This window comes from Thunnus maccoyii, chromosome 16 (assembly GCF_910596095.1).
Source record: "Thunnus maccoyii chromosome 16, fThuMac1.1, whole genome shotgun sequence".
Lineage (NCBI taxonomy): Eukaryota > Metazoa > Chordata > Actinopteri > Scombriformes > Scombridae > Thunnus > Thunnus maccoyii.
This window is the reverse complement of record NC_056548.1, coordinates 12,847,435-12,869,444: the sequence shown is the minus strand read 5'-3', so window position 1 is coordinate 12,869,444 and position 22,010 is coordinate 12,847,435. Positions and strand designations below refer to the sequence as shown.

The following is a 22,010-nucleotide window of genomic DNA, read 5'->3' as shown; positions in this document are numbered from 1 at the left end:
CTACCACATTAAAAGAATATGGCTGGGGCTGTTTTGCAAACAATTACGAAGGGAAACGATGTAATCATTGCACAATATTCTGTGTTTGCGATTACAGCTGTCAGTCGATGTAAAAGGTAAACAGACAGGTCAGCGGCCAGTAGTTCCAGGCAGCTGTCCCATTTCTGGCATTTTCACCGCTCGGCATTCCAGCTGTCTGATGTCATGGCTCTGAAAACCCCTATGTATTCCTCCGCCGCGGAGGCAATACATTACATTTTTAAACGTCCGCTTTAAAAAGTACCACAAACTATATCGTTTGTATACATTTATAGTTGAGTTGAAGTATATTGCAGGGTGGCTGCTGTGGAATTTATTAACTGCTGAAGTAGAAATACAAACGCTATAGAGCCGCGGATGTAGACGGAATACACTTGTTGCTCTTCCAATCCCAGGAAGCGAAACACGCTTGGAGCTTGAGTGAACTGTTGGACCAAGAGGCATGGGGTGGTACATTAGTTTTGATCCAGAAACAAGCCGAAGACAGATTCGCTGTCTATAATTTTGTTGAATATCTAAAAAAGTAAGACTCCATTGAGCTTGATGGCGGAACCTGTCGGGACTTAATCCTAGTTGGACTCCTAAATTGGCATCTCACGGCTAACGGTAACGTCAACGTTTTTGCCCAAAATATTTACCGGCGACGTCAGCTTCCCTAGGGTATCGTCTATTTGCTGGAACATAAGTTAGCACGCTAGCATTTAAGCTAATTTAGTTGGGGTTAATGTTATGAAGATATTAAAACTGACAATGAAAAGTAGCAAATTGGTCCGTAACAAGTCAAACATTGGAACAAACTTCTTTGAACATAGTATTTAAGCGAACATTAAGTAAAGTTGCAACGTAGTAACTGTTAGCTAGATCATTTGTAATATGGACGATGCATGGCTGAGGAGGAAAGTAGCAGAAAGGATTTTGCAGTCTAATTTAGTGTTCAACACTAACTACTAGCTTGCTGCGTATTGAGTCAGGTCGCTCTAGTCAGTTTTTGGATCAGGCTATTCACCGGAAGGGGATTATTCTAACCACAAAGCTTGGGAAAATGGCCAGTAAACTCTTTTATAGTCAGTCACACAGGTCAGATAGCCTACTACAAACTGCTGTAAGTCCACACACATTGATTTTTAATGGTTTATCCAGAGTGTTGACTTAAGGAACCAAATGCAAGAGTAGTGAGTACGTTAAATGAACTAAATCCCACTTGGTAGCAAGTCTGAAATAGTCAAGCTAGGTAACTTAAAACAAAATGAAGCATTTAAGAGGATTATTTTACGATGAGTCTTGTGTTTAAGTGTGGCATCTGTTTCAGCATGAGGTGTGAAGACTGTCTTGTGCCTTGTATAACTAAATGCAAATGTATCATAACATAGTCTTATGTAAAGGGGATGACCACATTGAAACTGTCATTCCCCCTGTTTTGCAGACTGTGTTTTATTCACTAGAATTTGTTGTGTATTCCAGTATACAGTACTTTGTTCTGAGATATTTCCTCTCTCTGGCATTTTAGATCTGTCTGTTGATGATGAGCCCCATGACTTCTAATGTACACATCGTCTGTGAAGGGACAGCAAGGAGAATAATTTCTCTGGACTAAGTGAAGACCTCCCTCTTGAAGAAGTGTGAAACATGCCCTTGCCATTTGGCTTGAAACTCAAAAGGACTCGAAGGTATACTGTTTCAAGCAAGAGCTGTCTTGTCACTCGGATTCAGCTGCTCAATGGAGAGTTTGTTGAGTTTACACTTTCAGTGGAGAGCACTGGACAGGAATGTTTGGAGGCAGTTGCTCAGAGACTCGAGTTAAGAGAGGTATGTGTTTTTCTGCAAATATCAAGTGCTGATTGTTCTTTCCTATAAGTGTTTTTTTGAGGTTCATCATCTCAGCAAGAAAGTGTTTTTGGTGAGGTTGTCTTCCAGTCACATTCTTACTTGAACTGGTAAACAGAAACTAAGATAACCAGTTTTCATTGTTTACTCGTATAGTGAAACCTCTCGTAATCTCTTTCCCGTTTATGACACAAATTAGGACTTTGTCTATTACATACTGTATGTTTTTAAGTTATTACTTGCATGTTACTAACTCATCATACAGATTAGCAAACAGTAAATGTATGATGTATGTTTTTGAGAGTTTCACACAGCATGTGAAAGAGACAATATGTTAAAGAAAAGAGGGTCTGAGTCAAGATTGAAGAATGTATTGAGCCTGATGTCTGCATTTGGTCACTGTGAGCACAGTCATTGTCACAGTGTCAAGACAAACACATCATGTTAGTCATGAACTGAAAGTGATGTAAGCCTCAATGCTGTTATACTCACTTGCACCTCAAATAAACACTAGAGATTGCTGGATATAAAAACCACCTGGCACAGGAACTTACAGTATGTGACAGGTTCTGTTATTTTGCTGAATAATGTAGCAGCCGCCTTAAATTTGTCATCATGTCTCTCTGGCAGTGCTTTCTAAACCCTTTGCTCTCAACCCTCCAGGAAAAAATGACAGGACTCCACACCCAATGTAGAATTTTTCTAGTATGAAGAGGGTAACACCATATTGTTTGTTTTTCATGTCAGCAGAATGCAATCATGTGGTTCTCTCCAATGCCAGCCTTTGATAGAAAGGTCATGCATATTCTGTTACTGAAATTGAGTTATGGTAGAGTTTTATTCCGACTTTCGTGACATACACCACTACTGATATTTGTTTTCAAGCATCAGAAAACCAAAGTTCACTGTCACACTTCATCCATAGCCGATTGCATGTCCTGCATAGATTACCAAGGGTATAGTGTTAAACTCTGACTTTGTGAACCTTGAGTTAAGCAGAAACTGGGTTTCCAGAAACAGAGATTACTGTAACTTCAGTCAGTTACTGTGTTAACTTAGTCTGTGAACCTAATCTGCTCACAGGCTGGTTTTCTTCAACAATTCCCGAGTTTCCCTCTGTCTCCTCTCACATACTGTTTCATTTCCTTAGTGATCCTGTCGATATTGTTAATTTGCAGATGTTTATGTTAGGAGAGGAAGATCAAAATCTTGTTTGGAGGTTAGTACGTTACCTAAGGACTCTCTTCACTGAGTGCTTTTATGCGCAATCAGTCATTTCTTTGAACAGCAATCTGTGCCATCACATTCAAGTTTTACTCAGAAGAAAATCTGCGCATTGTCCATCCTTTTTTGCAAGTGGAAGTTTTCTTTTTAACACTGTACAAATTGATAAGGTAGCTGTTAGGTTGTCAGAACAGTTCTCTTGCACTGACAGGTTAATTGCACATAATGTGGTAATCTCTGTTTAAAGTAAATCAATTTGAAGCTCTAGAAACTGGTCAATGAATAATCATCTCATATTCTTATGGTCTGACTGGTCACACTGAAGGAACACTTACAGTTATATCATATTGAGATTATGTGTTAATATTTTTAAGTGAGCATGATTGTGGTGGAGCTGAAAAAAATGGGACTAAATGTAGTTTAAAAGTGAGTTTCTTAAACAGGCTGCTTATAGTTTTAACTGCATTATAGTGACTGTTTAAATTTACTTCAGGTGTATAAAAATGTACATATCTAAAAATGTTTTAACCTAGACACCTTTTCAACTGCAAATCATCAAAATTATTATTACAGTGTCTGACAATGAGATTGCTGTGATACTCCAAATAAAATATATCTATGTATGATCTATATTTTTGTATTTCATCTTCAGTTGCTGTCACCTGCAGCAACTACTGTTCTGTTTTATCTTCCATTAAAGAAAGTCAAGTCTGGTAAATTATGAATGAATGGACAACGCTGAATAAAACTACATAGTGTAACTGACTTCTTTCGCTGCTGCTGCTGCTGTTTTGTTTTTTAAAGATAATGCATAGTCTGTATATGCACATGTTTCTAGCTCCTCTGGTTAAAAATGGAGGCTGTGCCTTTTATTTACTTGTTACCATAGTGAGTTATGGTATCAGAGTTTCATTGATGATTGCTGTTTGCCATTCACCACATACTCACTTAACTTAACAGATAACATACTCAGAGTTGGTTGTATGTTAATCACCTGTTCTACAGCCAAAAACTTGTCAAGTCAGATTTTGTTAAACTTGCTTTGTGGAACAGGCCCTTGTGCTCTGAGATCTATGTTAACATCATCAGACAGACTGATGATGGAACAATGTAATGAGGACAACAATTTTATGTTGGACTTGAGGCTCTGCAAAGAAACTAGATGCTGTCTTTATACTGCCTTACTGTTGTTTTCTTGACTTGTCATGAAAAACTCTTGAGCAATATTTACTCAGTGTTAACTTATATTTGTTCTCAGATGTTATCTGTGTAAAATGGTTTTGTTGGCAAGTAATTTTCTAGTCGTGGTTTGTTAGTGGCAGCAAATCACAATAGCTCTCTTTCAGCCATATTGTCCTTCGTGAACAGCAAACCTACAGGGGTTATTTCACTTAGCAGTGTTCATTGTGAGATGTTCAGACAGTCACAAGACTGAACAAGGAGTGCTACCTTGAGAAGTTTGCAATGGGTACATTTTCAAGTGAATTGTCTACATATTTTTCGTCTCAAGCAGTTAAATATTACTGTTCTAAACTTAAGAATATAAGTTTTGGTAAGTCTGCATTCCAACCTAAATTGGTCTGCCAGATTTACAAGTTGCCCTAGAATTTCCCTGATCACCGCATGATTCAGGTGTAATGTTTGTGCTTTCTTTCTTTGCTTGTTAGATAACATACTTCAGTCTGTGGTACTTCAACAAGCAGAACCAGCAAAGATGGATTGACTTGGAGAAGCCGCTGAAAAAGCAGCTGGACAAGTATGGGCTGGAGCCAACCGTTTACTTTGGAGTTGTGTTTTACATACCCAGTGTCACCCAACTGCAACAGGAGATCACGAGGTGATGTACCATCTGTGACATGTGAAGTGTCTTGTCTAAGCCACTAACTCTATTAGCTTAGTATCAATTTATCTTCAAGAACATTGATCAAAAAGTTGTACATTTTTGTTATGAAATGAGTACTGGATGAGCAAAGTTTAGTGCAAGCACATGAAGTGTTCTCAATTTCTGTCAATAAACCCTGGCCTGCAGGGCAAGAAGTTGATCAGCACAATATGTGAATTGATTTCCATTGCAACTCCAATTTTGTGTTATTTGAATACTGATACATTTGAGAAGTTTTGCTCTGTAATGACTTCACAGCTCCTTCTTTAAACCTGAACATAGTTCTCATACTTGATTGTTGGCCCGTTGTCTATTTTCCATTCTGAAGTAACCTTCTCTTTCCCCACAGATATCAGTATTACCTACAGCTGAAGAAGGATGTTCTGGAGGGCAGGATCTCATGCTCCCTAGAGCAAGCCATCCGTTTAGCTAGCCTAGCAGTGCAAGGTAATCTGAATGTATAGCACTAGTCTTCTAATAGAAAACTGGTGCTAACTCGAGCAGCTTTAAGTCCCACTGGTGCAGCTTTAAGTAACTACTGGTGCATTATTTATAGAGTAATTTTCCATAAATTATGATATCTGACAACACCTGCTGAAACACTAAACTCCCCTTCACATCGACAAAAAATTCTACTGGAAACACTAATTATTTGTTCTGATGTCTGGACAGGAGGCTTGTGCCATTTCATTATGTTTTTTGTCAAATTGAAACCTTGCAAGGGTTAGGGTGTTGGTAAACTGCAAAAAACAGCAGGAGAGATGATATTTTGCAACCCTAACTTCTCAAAGCATAGCAATTTCAAAAATATATTGTTATCCATATTTTTACACCCCATGTTTTGTTTCAAGTGTCTGCTGCTCACAGTAGTTTGTCTGAATCCTCTCTACAACCACTTATCTAAGGGTTTCACAGAGCATTTTCACAATTATTGTAATATGCAACATTTAACAAGCACCATGAAACCTAAACCAGCCTGTAAAATTGGTCAGGGGTGCGTTTTGTCTGTGAATGTGAACTCCCCTTCCACATGAGCTTTAGCCCTAACATATCCTCCAACTTTTGCCCAGCCAGAAGAATCTCAAACACTGCTGGCAAAGTTATATCAGGCACTGCAACTTACTGGCCTAGGTGTTAGCATAGCAGAGCCACTGAGATCACTTACTGTTGCAGCCATATTCAAATGACTGACTATCATGCAATTTGTGCCTTGAAGAAAAGCCCTAAAAAACTATTTGCAGGTTCCCTTAAGATTTAGTCACTACTTAAAATGTCATGCAAACATAGCAATTTTTGCGTAAATAAAGTCCTACGTTTGTGTCTCTGACAGGGATAGTTTGGAGTGAAGGGCAGTTGTAGCTTTTGAGCATTGAGCACTGATGCCTGGAATACCCAACATAGCTGTTGCCAGCAGGCTGGCTAGAGCTGTAACACTTTTGGACCGCACGTTGTTAGACACTGAAGCAATTCCCTTCCATAACAAACGGGCCCCTCCTCTCCTAAAATTAGTCCATCTTGTCATCATACACTGCAGCTTTCCAAAAAGGCATTACACCATTCTGCAATTCTTGAATGCAGCTTTTGTCTCATACTAAATGCAGAAATGGACATGTAATAGGATTCATTCAGAGAGCAACATCATGCACAGTACGCCTTGCTGTATTTATCCATTTAGTGCGTCTGTCTTTTTGTCCACAGCTGACTTTGGAGACTTCAACCGATATGATTCCCAGGAGTTCCTCCAGAAGTTTGTGCTGTTCCCCATTGTGAGCATTTCATTTTGTATTCTCACTGTGTGAAATGAAAAAAATGTTTCAGATGTGTTTTATACTAGCATTGTATTAATGTTGACTTTGTCTTTGCAGGACTGGATCCAGGATGAGCGAGTACTGGAAGAGGCCACTCAGAAAGTGGCCCTTCTTTATCAGTCCTTCAGGTGAGCAAGTTTTCAAAACATCAGCCTGCCTGTTTCTCTGTGTAGACTGACAGACCAACTGCTTCACATATTACAAAAGCAAACACGGCCCTTTTAATTTAACCCTATTTGATCTATCCAGGCAATCTGCCTTTTTTGTAATCTTTCATAATCTTGATTCATTTATAATGCCAAATTCCATTTTACCTACTTTATCCTAAACTTTTATTCCTAGGTTATATTTCATATCATTTATTTCTTTATTTATTATCTTTATTTTCTCTCATGCTGTTACCCCACAGATGTTTATTACCACCGTAACATCTTGAATTCAGCAATTATTTTTCAAAAAATCGCTCTCTGTGGGTACAGTAGGTTTTAACTTTTGATTACATTTTTTTTTTTCTCAGGGGTTTGTCAGCCCCAGAGGCAGAGATGTTGTACATGCAGGAGGTGGAGAAAATGGAAGGCTATGGCCAGGAAAGCTATCAAGCCAAGGTAGGTCCAAGCTGCAACCCCCAACAGCCCAAACCTGAAAAGAAGCATGACACTGGTTTTCTAGAGTCTGAACTTAAAAGAGCCAGCACAATAAAAACTAATGAATATTTTGATTGAAGAACTATTGGGAAAAAAGCATGCTGCTCTAAATGTTTGTCTTTTCCTTTAATCTAAACAGGACAATACAGGCACAGATGTTACCCTTGGATCCTGCCTTGATGGCATCTTTGTCAAGCATAAAAATGGCAGGCCACTTCTTTTATTTAGGTAAGTCTAAAAACAAACAAGCAAATCACAATGTTTGGTTTTTCTTACTTTTACAGCAATTCCTAAAAGTCCTAAAATATGATCTACTTCTAAATATGAAGAGCTGAATAAAAGCTTTGTCTGCTAACCTTCTCTATAAGCAGTAATTATATTGAATCAGATGATTCTGTCAGTATAAATTGGGTTTTGCGGCACAGCTCTCAGCTATTCTTAGGAGAAGTTGTCTCCTGTAATGTTCCCTAATACTCTCTAGGCCTGAATGTGGCCCAAGAGGAAATGAGTCAGGTACACTGTGATAGCTGATAAGGATTGTGGGAGTTTTATCTGTCACTCCAGTGAGTAAGTGAACATTCTTGACCTAGGCTAAACTGTATCTATGTACATACCATTATGAGTGCTAGATTCCCTTTGACTGACTTCCACATGTGTGTATGGTTTTTTATTATGCATTGTTAAAGTAGCGCCACAGTCTCTCTTAAAAATGCCGTGTGGTTTGGTGTAGTTAAAAATGTGACCGCCATGACATCATGTGTTTTTTTTTTTCCCTCCCTCTTTCTTTTTGCCACTTTAATGGGCTGCGTAGGTGGAATGAAATTAACAACATGAGTCACAACAGGTCCTTCTTTGCCCTGGAGCTAGCCAACAGAGAGGAGAGTGTTCAGTTCCAGACCGTAAGTCTCCGTTGCCATTGCACCTTCTCTTCTCCTCTACCCCGTCCCCTGGGACATTGCAGTCTCTTATTGGATTTAGCAAAATTGGAAATGGCCTCTGTGGTGGAGCTTACATCAGCTAGTCTCAACAATATACCTGTATGTTTGTGTGGGTGTTTATGTATGTGTGTGGGTGGGTGGGTAGGGCTGGTAATAGCTGAAACTCAGTGTAAAGGCATTTGAGAGTATACACAGGAATTCTTAACATTGTGCTAATTGTCTTGCCATCTTATTATTTTTTTTGTCTCCTTTTTTCTTGCGTAGGAAGACATGGAAACCTCCAAATATGTGTGCCGGATGTGTCTGGCCAGACTCAAGTTTTATAAGATTAACAAGAGTAGCCTGTAAGTGTGTTTTTGTTTTGGTTTTTTTAACACGTCTGGCCCAGTTCCTGTCTTTTTGTTACTTGTCGTCTCCTGCATGTGTCTCCTCTTTGGTGTAGCCTCACTCCGATCCTCCTCTCCTCCTCTCTCTTCAGAGAGGAGTGTGACCCCCTGCCTTCTGAGGGCTCCCAGAAGTCCCTTCTCACTCTATCCTTTCCTCGCTTTCCAATGCTCTCTCGTCCCTCTCTGCCTTCTAATAAGGGGTGAGCAACACAGTCAGCCACCGCCTACAGTATGCCTATCGAGCAGGTGCCAACACCCATCCCTTCCTGACTACCTAGCCAACCATGCCACAGCAACAGGCTCTATATATACGAAATGGGCCTTGGTTGTGAAGCCTGTAGTTTTGTTTTTCATCCATGCAAAAGCAATTCATATATTTGGTTTATTATTTATTGGGAAAAGTAGCCTGTGTTTTAATGAAGCTAATGGGGATCCTAATAAATTAAATAAAATTAAATTAAAACATTTAAAATGGGAAGGGATTTTTATTCTTACCATTATTGGTGCAATAAAGATGAATTAAATCTTATTTTTTTCCATTTTTGACTTGAGAGCCAGTGGCAGCACCTGTTGTACTTCTGAAATTAATGTGGTATCTGCCTTTAATCTTTTTATTAGTTGACCTGTGATCGAGAAGTTTGGCATATGTTGAGAAATGCATGTCCATCAAATTTAAAACACAAAGCACAACTCTTCTCCAGGTCTACTGGAGGCATATTAAAAGCTACCTCCACCCTGATAAAGACAAGACAAATTTGTGTACTGGAGAAGAGTTGTGCGATATGATTTCATTTTGATGAACTTTCATTGAAGCTTACACTGGTCTGCACCTAGCTGTATGTGTGTTCTCAAAGTTAAAATGCTGAATGATAAAAGGGTTTTGTAGAAAAACTCCTCAAAGTAAGATATTGGAAAAAGTATTATTATTGTTGTATACTTTGTAGGAGTATTAGGTTAGGTCACCTTTTTTGACTGACATTCATTATCCCACCAGTCAAACCCAGCCCACAGTTGTCAACCCAGTCAGACGGAGATCTTCTACTAGAATATCTCTGGTAATGTTTATGCACACTCAAAACACACACTTTTCACCTTTTGTATGCTTGTATAGATGCTTGTTGAATCTCTGGCTTGCATTGCATCACACAGTGTATATCAAAATCACAATCAAGCGGCAATGTGTTACCATACAGTTTATATTTAATTCTTTGCTCTCAGACAGTATTTGGATCATATGAGCAGAAACTGAATCCCCCTCTTGTTGGTTTACAGCCAAAGCCTCAGCCCTACATGATGCCCCCTCCGCAAATGCACTACAATGGCCATTTCACAGAGCCTTACACATCATCACAAGGTAACCACTGTATAGACACTGACTTGCAACTAGGAATAAAATTAGAAATCATTACATGATGTTAATAACTGTTTTGTGCTCTGTCTGCTCTGTGTTCAGCTAAATTTACATGTCAAGTTGTTCTGTAATTATAATTCAATGCTCATCTTGGATGCTGTTTTGTTCTCTGACAGACAACCTGTACATGAACAGTCAGAACGGTTATTACTACCACTCCCAGACCAGCCTGGACTGCTCTCCCCTGGAATACAGCAGTGGGGGACGTTTACGGAACGGCAGTGTATACAGTGCCCACAGCACCAGCTCTCTAACCAATCCCCAGCACTACCTGCAGCCCTCACCCATGTCCTCCAATCCCTCTATCACCAGCGATATCACCAGGCCGGACTACGTCCCCTCGCATCGTCACAGCGCTCTCATCCCGCCCTCCTACCGTGCCACTCCTGATTATGAGACAGTGATGCGTCAAAAGAACCGAGGAGCAGGAGGAGGAATGGTTTTGTCTCAAGAGCACCGGCAGAGCCACTCCATGAGGAACCTAAACATTGGAAACTCGTACGCCTACAGCAGGCCAGACCCTCTAGTTTACAGCCAGCCGGAGATCAGGGGGGAACATGGCGGAGCAGCCCATCACCACCACTATCCCTTCCTCGGCTCCAGCTTCCACAGCCCGTCTCCATACCCCTATCCCACAGAGAGGAGACCTGTGGTGGGGGCAGTCAGTGTCCCAGAGCTCACGAATGTCCAGTTACAGCAGGCCCAAGAGTATCCAGCCCCCAACATCATGAGAACACACGTGTACCGACCGCCTCCACCTTACCCATATGCCCATCCCCGCCCTGCTAACAGCACACCTGACCTGTCGCGTCACCTGTACGTCAGTAGTAGCAACCCAGACCTGATCATCACGCGGCGTGTGCACCACTCAGTCCAGACTTTCCAAGAGGACAGCCTGCCTGTGGCTCACTCCTTACAAGAGGTGTCGGAGCCTCTTTTCAGCGGACCCCCACACAGACACCCACACCATGCTCAGAAGCGTAATTCCATTGAGATCGCCGGACTGGCGCATAGTTTCGAGGGGATGAGGGTCAAAGAGCGGACCGTGTCTTCTTCAGCAGCTGAAACCGCCACGCCCCCTCCGGTCCTGCGCGGAGGTCGCTCTCAGGGCTCTCAGCTCAACGTGTTCTTGGAACGCACAAAGACAGAGGACAGGGGAGACATTAAGGAGGACATTCAGTACGGACACAAGAAATCCCTTTCAGACGCCACCATGCTGGTTCACAGTAGCGGTGAAGAAGAGGAGTTTGAGGACGACGGCGGACGTCACACTCCGCTTTCTCAGGACGCAATAGCATCGATTGTTTCTGACCAGCAGCCACAACAGCATCACAGCTTTACATCTCTCTCTTCTCTGACGCCTCAGCAACAGACTCCCATTGAGCCTCCTCCTGCTTATCCCATAGGCTCCTCCCTGGACCCCTCAATAACCGGCTCCATGACCTACAAGGTTCACCCCCTGATCCAGGAGGGGGAGCCTCTGTACCTGCTGTCAGATTTACGGCAGCCCAGGATTATGCCCTCGGTGTCAGAGGGAGACCTGAGCGGCCAGGCCAAGCAGAAGACTAAGAAAGACTTCAAGAAGAGGCCTGTGTCTGATGTGCCTCCTGGGAAGAAAACAGTAGAAGGCTTGCCCCCTCCGGTGAGTCCTGATCCCAATCTCCTCTTCAGCTTAGGGCCATCCTATTAATGTCTTTTTTTTTTCTTTTTTTTTTTTAACTCTGCCTCTGTCAGCTGATGTAGTCATGTTGTTTACATTGTACATTACTGTTGTAGTGCAGTTATGCCACCTCTGCTTTGACTGCCTTGAGGCAAGATTGATCTTTTAGTGTCAAATTAGTTTATGTTTTCAACATGTTGAATAGTCTGACTAATTTATTGCTCACATATCACAGCTGTCCACCCACACACTGTTTTTATTTAAGCGTCAGCTAAAAAACAATCTTCTTTTTCTAAAATAATGTGTTGTAGACACTTGTTTTTGCTCAGTAACTTATCTATGCTTTATATCAAGATCACATGAGTATGCGTGCAGAAAGTATTAGAGGTAGTCTCAGTCGCCGGCGTTGAATGACGCAGACAGGTTCACTTTGACACATATTGAAAGAATGTCGTCAGACTACCTTGGAAAACCAGACAGGTGACATTCTCTCAGCAAACACTCAACGAGGCTGCGCCGTCCCTCCTCTCTTGTCTGCTCAATATCTGTGAGACTCAAACACATTCATCCTCAGTTTTCTCTGTCTCTACTCTGTTGTCCTACCAGGGCATGAAGAAAGGGGCTAGGTCAGAGGTGAAGAAGATGGGCCCACTGAAGGTTGCCCATCTCAATGGCCTGTCAGTGTCCAGGCAGCCAATGCACGACGAGGTCAAGGATGAGCCTGAAAGAGCCTCTAATGACGAGAGGGTAGGGTGCTTCAGAGCTTTTGATTTTGTCAGTGATTTGATACTTGATAAACAGCAGGTTGTAAAGCAACAAATGTAATGTTTAGTTAAGGCAGTGTGAGATTAGTTACATGTTGCTTGTGTATTGTTGAAGACTTGTCATTTAGGAACATTGCCTATGACCAGAAAAAAAGCTCTTTACCAGGAGCTGCTGGCTGTGTAGCATTAGTTGACCTGCTGGTAGGGTTAGGCCTTGTTATGAAAGAGAAAGTCGAAACAGCTGAACTCGTCAGCCTTGTTAATCTTGATGTTTGTTGCTTTGACAGTGAAGGTAAATTCCTGACACTTGGAAAAAATAATTACCTCTCCAGCTAATCAAGTAATCACTGTTAAGAAGGTGTCATATATGAGCACACAGATTCCCAAATGTCTCACACATACAAGAATTGTCAACAAAACATGTAAATTATTACAAACTCATAGTTCAGAGTGTTCAATTGTATACATTACAGATGTTAGCATGCTTCTTTATTTATTATACAAATTCATCATGCACAAAATGTCACTACTGCAAATCAAATTTTATTAAAACATATGATAATACTTTGATGTTTTGACAGTTTCAGAAATAACTAAGCAAGTGGGGTGCTACATATTTTCAGTTTGTTTTTTTTTAAAGGAGGAAATCAATTTTCACTTTCATATCCTTGCACATGCAAAAATTTCATGTTTCCTGCTGCAACAAGACACCAAGTTTACAGTAAACTGTCCTCTTTTGGTGAGAACAACTGTAGAATATTTCTGCAGTAAAAGTAACAGGAAGTAAATGTATTTTAACTTCTCCGTTTTGTCCAGTTTCAACACATTAATAATACAAATATTCTCATTCATTTATGTGTCATGCAAAGCATCACTGCTGATTAAATTCTGACCAAAGTTGAGGTTGTGTCACCCTGCATCTCACCGCAGCATTGATGTATTTTTTTTTTAGTTTAACTGATTAGCCTAAAGAAGTCGAAATGAGGAGTCATGTCTGCATCATTCGTGTGGCAGTGGTGTATTTACTGTTGCCTTGTTTGTGTGTGTCAGTGTAAAGTGCTGGAGCAGCATATGGAGAGCGGCGAGCTGTTAAAGGAGTACGAGAGTATCCCAAAGCGTCGTCCATCAGGGGAATGCACCATTGCCCAGCTGCCAGAGAGCGGAGACAAAAACCGCTTCCAAGACGTCCTGCCTTATGACGACACCCGAGTGGAGCTGGTTCCCACTAAAGAGAACAACACAGGCTACATCAATGCATCGCACATCAGAGTAAGTTGTGCAGATTACCATCTAGGAGCCTCTCATGCTACACACCCAGGGATGTTCGGTGGTTTGTGGGAAGACAATGACTGTCTATGAGTCATATTTCATTCCTTCATTCTTATGTTTATGTGATACAGTTACTCTACTCTGCCTCTTTGTATTTAGAAGAATTCCTAATGAGATCCTGTGAGTGATTGCTTTAAGAGAAATATTGTTTCTTTAGATAACAGTAGGTGGACAGGAGTGGAGCTACATTGCTACACAGGGCCCCTTGTCGAACACGTGCCAGGACTTCTGGCAGATGGTATGGGAACAGGGAGTATCCATCATCGCCATGGTCACAGCTGAAGAGGTACACTGATTTCATATTTAAAGTTCCACATTTTTTTATTTATTCCTCATCACTTCCTGGATTGACTTTACCACATCATTCGGTTTCTCCAGGAGAGCGGCCGAGAGAAGAGCTTCCGGTACTGGCCCCGACTCGGCTCACGACACAACACGGTGACGTACGGCCGCTTTAAGATCACCACACGGTTCCGCACAGAGTCCGGCTGCTACGCCACCACAGGGCTAAAGATCAAACACCTCCTGACGGGCCAAGAGAGGACCGTCTGGCACCTGCAGTACACAGATTGGCCTGACCACGGCTGTCCTGAGGACTTCAAAGGCTTCCTCAGTGAGTGGGATCACTATCAGTTTGTCTTGTGCTTTTATAATCAGATCACTAGCCGTTTCTAAAAATGTGGTTGTTTGATGTTTGCATCAATAGCAACATTTATTCAATAGCTAGTGAAAATGTAGCTTAGTTACAAGTCTTTAACGGAAGTGTTTGTTTTCTCAAGATTTATAATAAAAACACTAATTATTTACTATTAAGTATTTAATTTAATGTCAAGCTAATGTTCCCTTCTTTTTCCAGCCTACCTGGAGGAGATCCAGTCTGTGAGGAGACACACTAACAGCATCAGTGACCCAAAGAACACCAACCTACCTGTGCTGGTCCACTGCAGTGCTGGAGTGGGACGGACCGGAGTGATCATCCTGTCTGAGATCATGATAGCCTGCCTAGAGCACAATGAGGTAACCTCTTCACCTTCACAGCATCACACTTCCTGTCTGCTTTGGCACAACAATGTATTCCTTTTTTTAGATGAAAGGCTGCCAGGTTTATCTGTCTCACACTAAAGCACCGTCTGTTTCAGATGCTGGATGTCAGAACTGTCCTGTCAAAGCTGCGAAATCAGAGGATGATGATGGTTCAGACCTTGTCTCAGTACACCTTCATCTACAGGGTCCTCATCCAGTACCTCCGCAGCTCCAGGCTAATCTGAGCACAGACCTCTAGTCCAACCCATCTTCATTCCCCCAACACACACTGTCATCACAGACGATTGTAGGATGGAATTTGCAGGTTTGTGCCAAACTGCGTCTGTATGTATGTAAATCTGTTCAAATGTAGCAGTTGGTATTTGATGGACCCTGTTTTGGCCAAGTATTAAATCAGACAAGGCTGATGGAATGATGTGTGGATATACAAGAAGCATGAAGGAGCATAAAAACTTGTGACCTGCCTCTAAACAGTATTATATATTATTTTTTTACATACATTATTGCTTAATAAAGCCCAGCACTTTTACAGTACATTGCTGTATATAATGAACCAATGTTAAGCTGCATTAAAACAATCTTTATTGTAGATGTGTATCAAAACAGTCAATGTATTTTCATTTGACTAAGGTCACTTTTTAATGAATGTTACTGGATTGCTGTTGAGGTAGCTATTGGTTCTGATGATGAAGGACTTTGTAAAAGTGAAAAGAGGGAAAAAAGAAAACGTCTAGATGAAGGTTTGATAAGAGAGCCCAGAGTTCAGATGGATTTTAAATTTGTCATGTGGCCTCTGGTGGTACAGGCATGTCTCCCTGCATTGAACTGAAGGAGAATAGAAAGATTTACATTTAACAGAATGATGCTTATGTCACGTATAACAAGACATCATCTCTCAGTGGATAATTACGATCCTCATTTAATACAAGAGGTCATTGGTTCTTGTAAAACACTGGATTGTTGGGAAGTAGAGATGCATTGCACAGCTTCTAGAAATCTGTGTAGTTGAGTGAAGAAAGAGACGACAGACCGTTTTTGGGTTGAGAGTTAAAACTGGAAAATTAATTTTATACACACATTTTTCATTACTTTTTTTTTTTTTTTTTTATCCTGCGATGTGCTGAATAGTTGAACTCTGAGTGCTGTATTTGAGAGCAAGAACAAAATACATTCAAATCTATTTTGTGCCTAAATAATCTGTATTGTAAAGTCAGAGGGGCTCTGTATTTTTGCATAATATGAAGGAAATTTTTTCTCATTCAGTGTCATGTATTGCTTGTTTGATTGCAGTGATGTGTTAATAATGCCAATCAATACATTAAAAAAAAACAAATATTGCAAACTATCACATTCATAATTACTGGATTTGGCTCAGACCTCTAAAGACCTGAATTTCACCTGTTTTATTTTAATTACATTAAACAGACTCAAGAACATGTAGTAGAATTGAGTTCTGTGCAGTGTGTTGGGTTTGGCTGTGGCACTCAGTGTGAAGTAGAGAGTGTGAGTGAGGGATCGACCAGCTCCAGTTGCAGTATTCTGGCTGCCGCTCATTTTCACCTCAGTGAGAAATGTCCCTCTGCAGAGACACATCCTGCTGTTACAAATGGCCTCCTGACTATTAATGACCACTTACACCAGCACATTTGACTGTTTCCTGCTGCAGCTATAGGTAGTATTTAAAAGCTCAGTAGTCAAGATCAGCTGTATTGAAATGATGCTTACAGGCACTACGTTTACATTAAGTGAAATGTTTTTAACAATATATTTGATATACAAAACCCGGCGAATGCAAGGCGCCAACTTCATTTATAATGTGGCCAAAGTGAAGTGATTGTTAATCCCTTTTTTTTTTCTTAACCTGATGTTTTTCATGACAAGTTTTTGGTGTCAAAGACGCATGGGGCAGTGACCTACTTAACTGGAGAAAAATGCATCCTAATGACGTTAAGATGTATTTTAACTGGATCTTATGAATTTGCTGCAGGTTTTGTTTTTTGCTTTTTAAAAAGATGCTGATTGAGTCTTAGTGTGAAGACTGAAGAGAATGATGATTTTTTTTTTTTTTTTGTGTGGCCAAGGTGTAACCATTTTGTCCATGTACAGGTCTGTTGTTCATAATGTACACAATGTAAAATTCTGCTTATGACAAATATTGGTTATTGTACAAAACTATGTATAAACTGTATCTATTGAGCAAAAATGGTATGCCATTGGAAGAAAAAACATGTAGAAAATCTTTTCAGCCAAGAATAAATATTTGGAAATAACTTGTTTGGTCTCTTCAATTATGTCTTTTACATCAGTCAATTACGCCACCGTGTGGTAGAAATTAGCCAGTGACTCACATTCACAAAGGGGAGTGTACAGTATTGGAAGAAATCTTTATTAAAGAGGTGTAAAAGGATCATGACAATAGCTGGTACAGAATCTGCAGTCTGAAATGAAAACTGCAAAATATGCATTTAAAAAAAAAAGTGTAATCTACCATCCTTCATGTGGAATACAGGTTGCGGCGGAGGACACACTCGAAGATCACAGTTGAATTAGAAAATCATAAAGTGGTGGAACATGGTGTGTTACACTCCAGACGTCTTAGTGTCCTCAGCTTGTTGTCTAACAGGTAGCAGCGGTTTCAGTCACCAGGGAGCAAACTGACACGTTCATAACCAGATCAGTCGCCGACATTCTCCAACGTTTTGCTTACATTAAATCCCTTTAACACTGTCACATGATTAACACTCAAAACATTTAGGCTAAAGGACTTGCATTTTATGACAGACGTAACAGCTGGTGTAGTTTCTTTTTTTTTTATTCATCTTTAGTGCCAAAAAAAAGGGTAATTGATAATTCTACAACTACAATTTTGATGATTAAATAATCATTTGTCATTTATCAAAACAGAATTAAATATCTTAGAGTCAGCTCCTTATTTTCAGCTGATACCTAAACTAAAGATCAGTCAATCAACAGAAAATTAATCGCAGACTAGTTTGATAAGTGATGAATTGTTTTCAGTCATTTTTCAATAAAAAAAAAACGCTGAGAGTCGCTGGTTCCAGCTTCTTAAACGTGAATCTTTCTTTAGTCCTCTATGATAGTCAACTGAGTATCTTTGAGTTGTGGACTGTTGGGACAAAACAAGACATTTGTGTTTTTTTTCTACCATCTTCTGACATTTTATAGTCCCAGCGGCTAATTGATTAATCAAGAAAATAATAGACATCAACTGATAATAAGAATAATTGTTCATTTCAGTCCTAACTTAAACATATTATTGAAGATGCACCATTATGGCACAATGTGCATGTCAAATTTGTTTTCGTCACCATTCCAAGAAACAAAAAGGGAACTTGTCAAGAAGTCTTTACTCCTACTTTCACTTAAAAAAAACAATGCGAATATAAAAACAAAACACTATTATACCAAAAGTAAAAACAGGAGCACTATTAATCATCCAAATGAGAAGATGATTTTTGGCTGAAATCTGCCTGTCTGACATCTGACTTGTAAAAACGTGTTTTCTGCCTCCACAGACAACACAAGTCGAGTTCATGTGGAAACACAAGAGAATATCAGTAGAAACTAATACTGGTACCGTCCTCTCTTTCCTCCGTATCCTCCGTATCCTCCGTGCCCACTGTGTCCTCCTTGGTTCCATCCACCTCCTCTCCAACCACCACCTCCTCCTCCTCCTCTTCCACCACCTCGTCCACCACCACGTCCTCCCCAGCCACCCCCTCCTCCTCCATCTTGTCTTTTCTGCCAGGGTGGCATCTCGGGGGGTGGGGCTTCTATCTCTGAGGGACGTCCTCCTCGGTCTGGCACTCTCCCCATGAGGATCTGTGGATAATAGAGGAGAGAAATGCTTGTTTCAGAAGAAAACATCAAACTGAGGGCGTTTGTACGGAACGGGGAAACGATCTCCTGTACCTTGTTGACAGCACAAGTCGTCTTCTCTCTGCTGGAGCCGCTGCTGGTCTTCACCACGTTGCAGAGGTCTTCTCTGGCAGCCAGCAGCTCGGCCGCGTCCACCATCGACTGTGGCCTCAGAGAGTGTCTCCTGGGCTGGTAGGCCCTCGCCATGCTGTCCACCTTTACCTAAAAAAAACAAAACAAAAAAAAACACAGTCACACATATGATTAAAACAACTTCTACAGAGAAAAATGGAAAAGCACAAAATGTTGCCGTTTTGTGACATGTATCACTCAAAAAAGCTGTTTTTTTTCATATTATATAAGCAGCATTTTCCATACATGTTCTTTGACTTTGCAATGATTCAACACCTCTATATTAACTTACACCCTCCTCAGTTTAGATCCCCCCTATTAGAGGAAATGGGACAATGCATGATTAACAGATGAACATGCCTTGGCTCTGTCTGACCACCCGAAGGACTGAACCGTGACGTCCAGCCGCTTGATGAGCATCCTGCGCCGACACTCGTACTCCGACGACAGAGCTGCGTTTATGTTGTGCAGCTTCTCCTGTGGAGACAAATAAAAAAGGGAAATCAATTCCAACTATACTACTCACAATACAAAAACACACACAAAGGTATAAGAATTCATACAGCGTTGTTCATTTTACATGTTCATCTACTTACCCACTGATCACTGCTGAGAGATTTCTTCAGCACGGGGTTTCCAATCGAACCGTCTGGGAGATCTTCAAGTACTTTTTTAACCTGTGATGACACACAGGGTTTAATGTATCAGCACAATATAAAAGATGGGGAAAATATGCAGACACATTTGCCGTTAATATAAAACAGTGGTGCTTCTGTTTTCCCTTAAGAGTCAATAGTAAATACACATCAGCTTATCAGTTCTGTTCATCTACTCTTGTATTTTATGTATTCACATAAATACATTTAATATAAAAAGGTAAAATCACAGTTAACAGCACAAAACAACAAAAAACTGTCCAAAATAAACATAGTATTGGGCATGAAAAACAGGTGTATGTATGTATGACTACAGTAGGTGGTGTATTGGCCATTTATGGCAAATTTTTAAAATCAACATATTTATTATGTTTTATACACAGTATAGTTTTCAAAGTGATCAAACAATAAGGCTGTTAGTGGAGCTACATGTTTTTACTAGAGCTGTGATGATTAGTCAATTAATTGATAAAAAATTGATTAATCAACAACCATTTTAATAATTGATGAGTCATTTTTTTAAGCAAAAATTGCTTTTTTTAAGCAAAAGATTGCTGTTTGCATCTCCTTCAAAGTGAGGATTTGAAGCTTCTCTTTGTCAAACATGACAGTAAACTGAATATCTCTGAGTTTTTGGACAGTTGATGAGACTAAAAACAATGTCACCATGAGCTTAAAGAAATCAAACAGGCATTATTCCACTATTTTATAGACAAAATGATTAATCGAGAATTGTTTGCTGCAGCCTTAGTTTTTTCAGTCCAACATCACCTGACAGGCCAAATCAAATGTTATCACTGGTGGTGAGTGACCCTGATATTAAATGTACTTTATTTGGCATTTAACAACCCCACCTTGTCTTGTATTTGGGAGAAGACGCCTGCTGTATCCTGTCCTTGGGGCTCTGGGAGGTTCAGTGTTTGACAGATTTTCAGGAGCTCCTGATACTCCAGCCTCTCGTCTTGCTGTTTATCTGAGATGTGTCTGCTCCTCACAATCTGAGCCGCCTGAAGCTCCGAGCTTAGAAACACTAAGACAAAAAAAGACACTTATTATTATAAAGTTACAGAGTTTTTATCACAATAACTAGAATAAGCATGAGGTGATTACATACAGACAATCTTTAGATGATCTTTTTGATTTCGTGCGCTGCCCTTGAGAATTCCTGAAACTACTTCTTCATGAGGACAGTGCAACTCTTTCAGCAAACCGCTCACCTCCACCTGCAGGCTGTCCAAGTCGTCTAGAGGAGCAGAGAAAGATTAAACAGGCAGGTTTAATGAAAAAGACGTGTGAGCTGCAGCATCGTTTCTCTCACCATTCATGGAGGGGGTGTGGGGTGGATGTGGCTCACCTGGACCAGAAGTGATGCTCTCCTCCAGCTCACACTGCAGCTTTAACCTGGATGCCAGCCACCTGCACAGGTCCACATACTCCTGAGAGGACAGGCCTCCCTGTGCAGCTCCGAGGAGCGCCTTCTCCTCCATCAGGGGGCCGGCATAGCTAAGGAGCGGCAACGTCGAAGAGAAAAAGAGTCAAACCAGCACGACAAACATGTTAGATAAACGTAGTATGAAGTCCAGCCACTTTAAATCCACCACTATCTATTTCAACACAGAGACTGATAACATAACGGTGGATATGACGCTAAATGCAAAGCTAACATGCTAGCAGAGCGTTAGCTTACCCGAGCTGCTCTAAAGAGTCTAAAATGTCAAACTCCATTGCTGACAACAGTGTTTATCTACTTAAAACATGACGACGTTTCAGCTACAAGAGTTTCTACTTGTAAATCTTTTGAATCCATTCATTTCAGCATCATTATCATCATGCTTGTTTGCTGTTCCGGTTGCGTACGTGAGCCGGGGGGAAACATATGACCCTTGATCTGTAGTTCCGCGGCAGTCGTTCCGTTACAGTGCGAATTGAAATAGAAACACCGCAGTAGAAAATGCACGTATAAGCCTAAATTTGACTCAGATATTAGCAATGAAGTGTAGTGAATTTCTAACAAATAGGCTATGTATGTATGTATCTATGTATGTATGTATGTGTGTATATATATATATATATGTGTGTGTGTGTGTGTGTGTGTGTGTGTGTGTGTGTGTGTGTGTGTGTGTGTGTGTATGTGTATGTGTGTGTGTGTATATATATATATATATATATATATATATATATATATATATATATATATATATATATATATATATATATATGTGTGTGTGTGTGTGTGTGTGTGTGTATATATATATACATACATACACTTTTTTTTTGTTAAAAAGTTGACATTTTGGTGCATTTTGACATTTAGTTTTCTTCAATTTATTTATTGCCCTATTTCTCGATGTATGTAAAATATTAATCTGCAAAGTAACTGTAACTGTTGT

The 22,010-nt window shown here is 40.4% G+C and overlaps 2 protein-coding genes across 3 annotated transcripts; one reads left to right on the top strand and one right to left on the bottom strand.

Moving 5' to 3' along the window:
* Positions 1-339: 339 nt before the first annotated feature.
* On the top strand, positions 340-17,223 carry ptpn21 (protein tyrosine phosphatase non-receptor type 21). 2 transcript variants are annotated; one of them, XM_042388235.1, is made up of 20 exons: positions 340-645; positions 1,547-1,845; positions 4,755-4,924; positions 5,319-5,416; positions 6,668-6,735; positions 6,835-6,905; positions 7,295-7,382; positions 7,561-7,649; positions 8,233-8,320; positions 8,624-8,703; positions 8,838-8,945; positions 9,740-9,800; positions 10,018-10,099; positions 10,273-11,798; positions 12,423-12,563; positions 13,631-13,849; positions 14,067-14,195; positions 14,288-14,522; positions 14,766-14,926; positions 15,049-17,223. In XM_042388235.1, exons 2-20 carry the CDS (start codon positions 1,666-1,668, stop codon positions 15,175-15,177), a joined length of 3,723 nt encoding a protein of 1,240 aa, XP_042244169.1. In that variant the 5' UTR covers positions 340-645; positions 1,547-1,665; the 3' UTR covers positions 15,178-17,223. The 2 variants fall into 2 exon arrangements, with proteins under 2 accessions (XP_042244169.1, XP_042244170.1); XM_042388236.1 differs by lacking the exon at positions 8,838-8,945 and having other exon boundaries at positions 341-645.
* A 900-nt stretch (positions 17,224-18,123) lies between these two features.
* Positions 18,124-21,500, bottom strand: fam98b (family with sequence similarity 98 member B). The gene is made up of 8 exons (XM_042388578.1): positions 21,308-21,500; positions 20,975-21,123; positions 20,735-20,863; positions 20,475-20,650; positions 19,561-19,641; positions 19,325-19,441; positions 18,887-19,054; positions 18,124-18,796 (listed from the first exon to the last, which is right to left on the bottom strand). The coding sequence occupies exons 1-8, from the start codon at positions 21,343-21,345 to the stop codon at positions 18,539-18,541; spliced, it is 1,116 nt and encodes a 371-aa protein (XP_042244512.1). The 5' UTR covers positions 21,346-21,500; the 3' UTR covers positions 18,124-18,538.
* Between the last annotated feature and the right edge of the window lie 510 nt (positions 21,501-22,010).

Coding starts and splice junctions, on each gene's coding strand:
- ptpn21 (XM_042388235.1), top strand. CDS start 1,666: ATGCCCTTGCCATTTGGCTTGAAACTCAAAAGGACTCGAAGGTATACT. Junction 8,321..8,623: donor AGAGTGTTCAGTTCCAGACC/GTAAGTCTCCGT, acceptor TTTCTTGCGTAG/GAAGACATGGAAACCTCCAA. Junction 8,704..8,837: donor AAGATTAACAAGAGTAGCCT/GTAAGTGTGTTT, acceptor CTCTCTCTTCAG/AGAGGAGTGTGACCCCCTGC.
- fam98b (XM_042388578.1), bottom strand. CDS start 21,345: ATGGAGTTTGACATTTTAGACTCTTTAGAGCAGCTCGG. Junction 19,642..20,474: donor TCTCCCAAATACAAGACAAG/GTGGGGTTGTTA, acceptor GTGTCATCACAG/GTTAAAAAAGTACTTGAAGA. Junction 19,055..19,324: donor GGTGGTCAGACAGAGCCAAG/GCATGTTCATCT, acceptor TGTTTTTTTTAG/GTAAAGGTGGACAGCATGGC.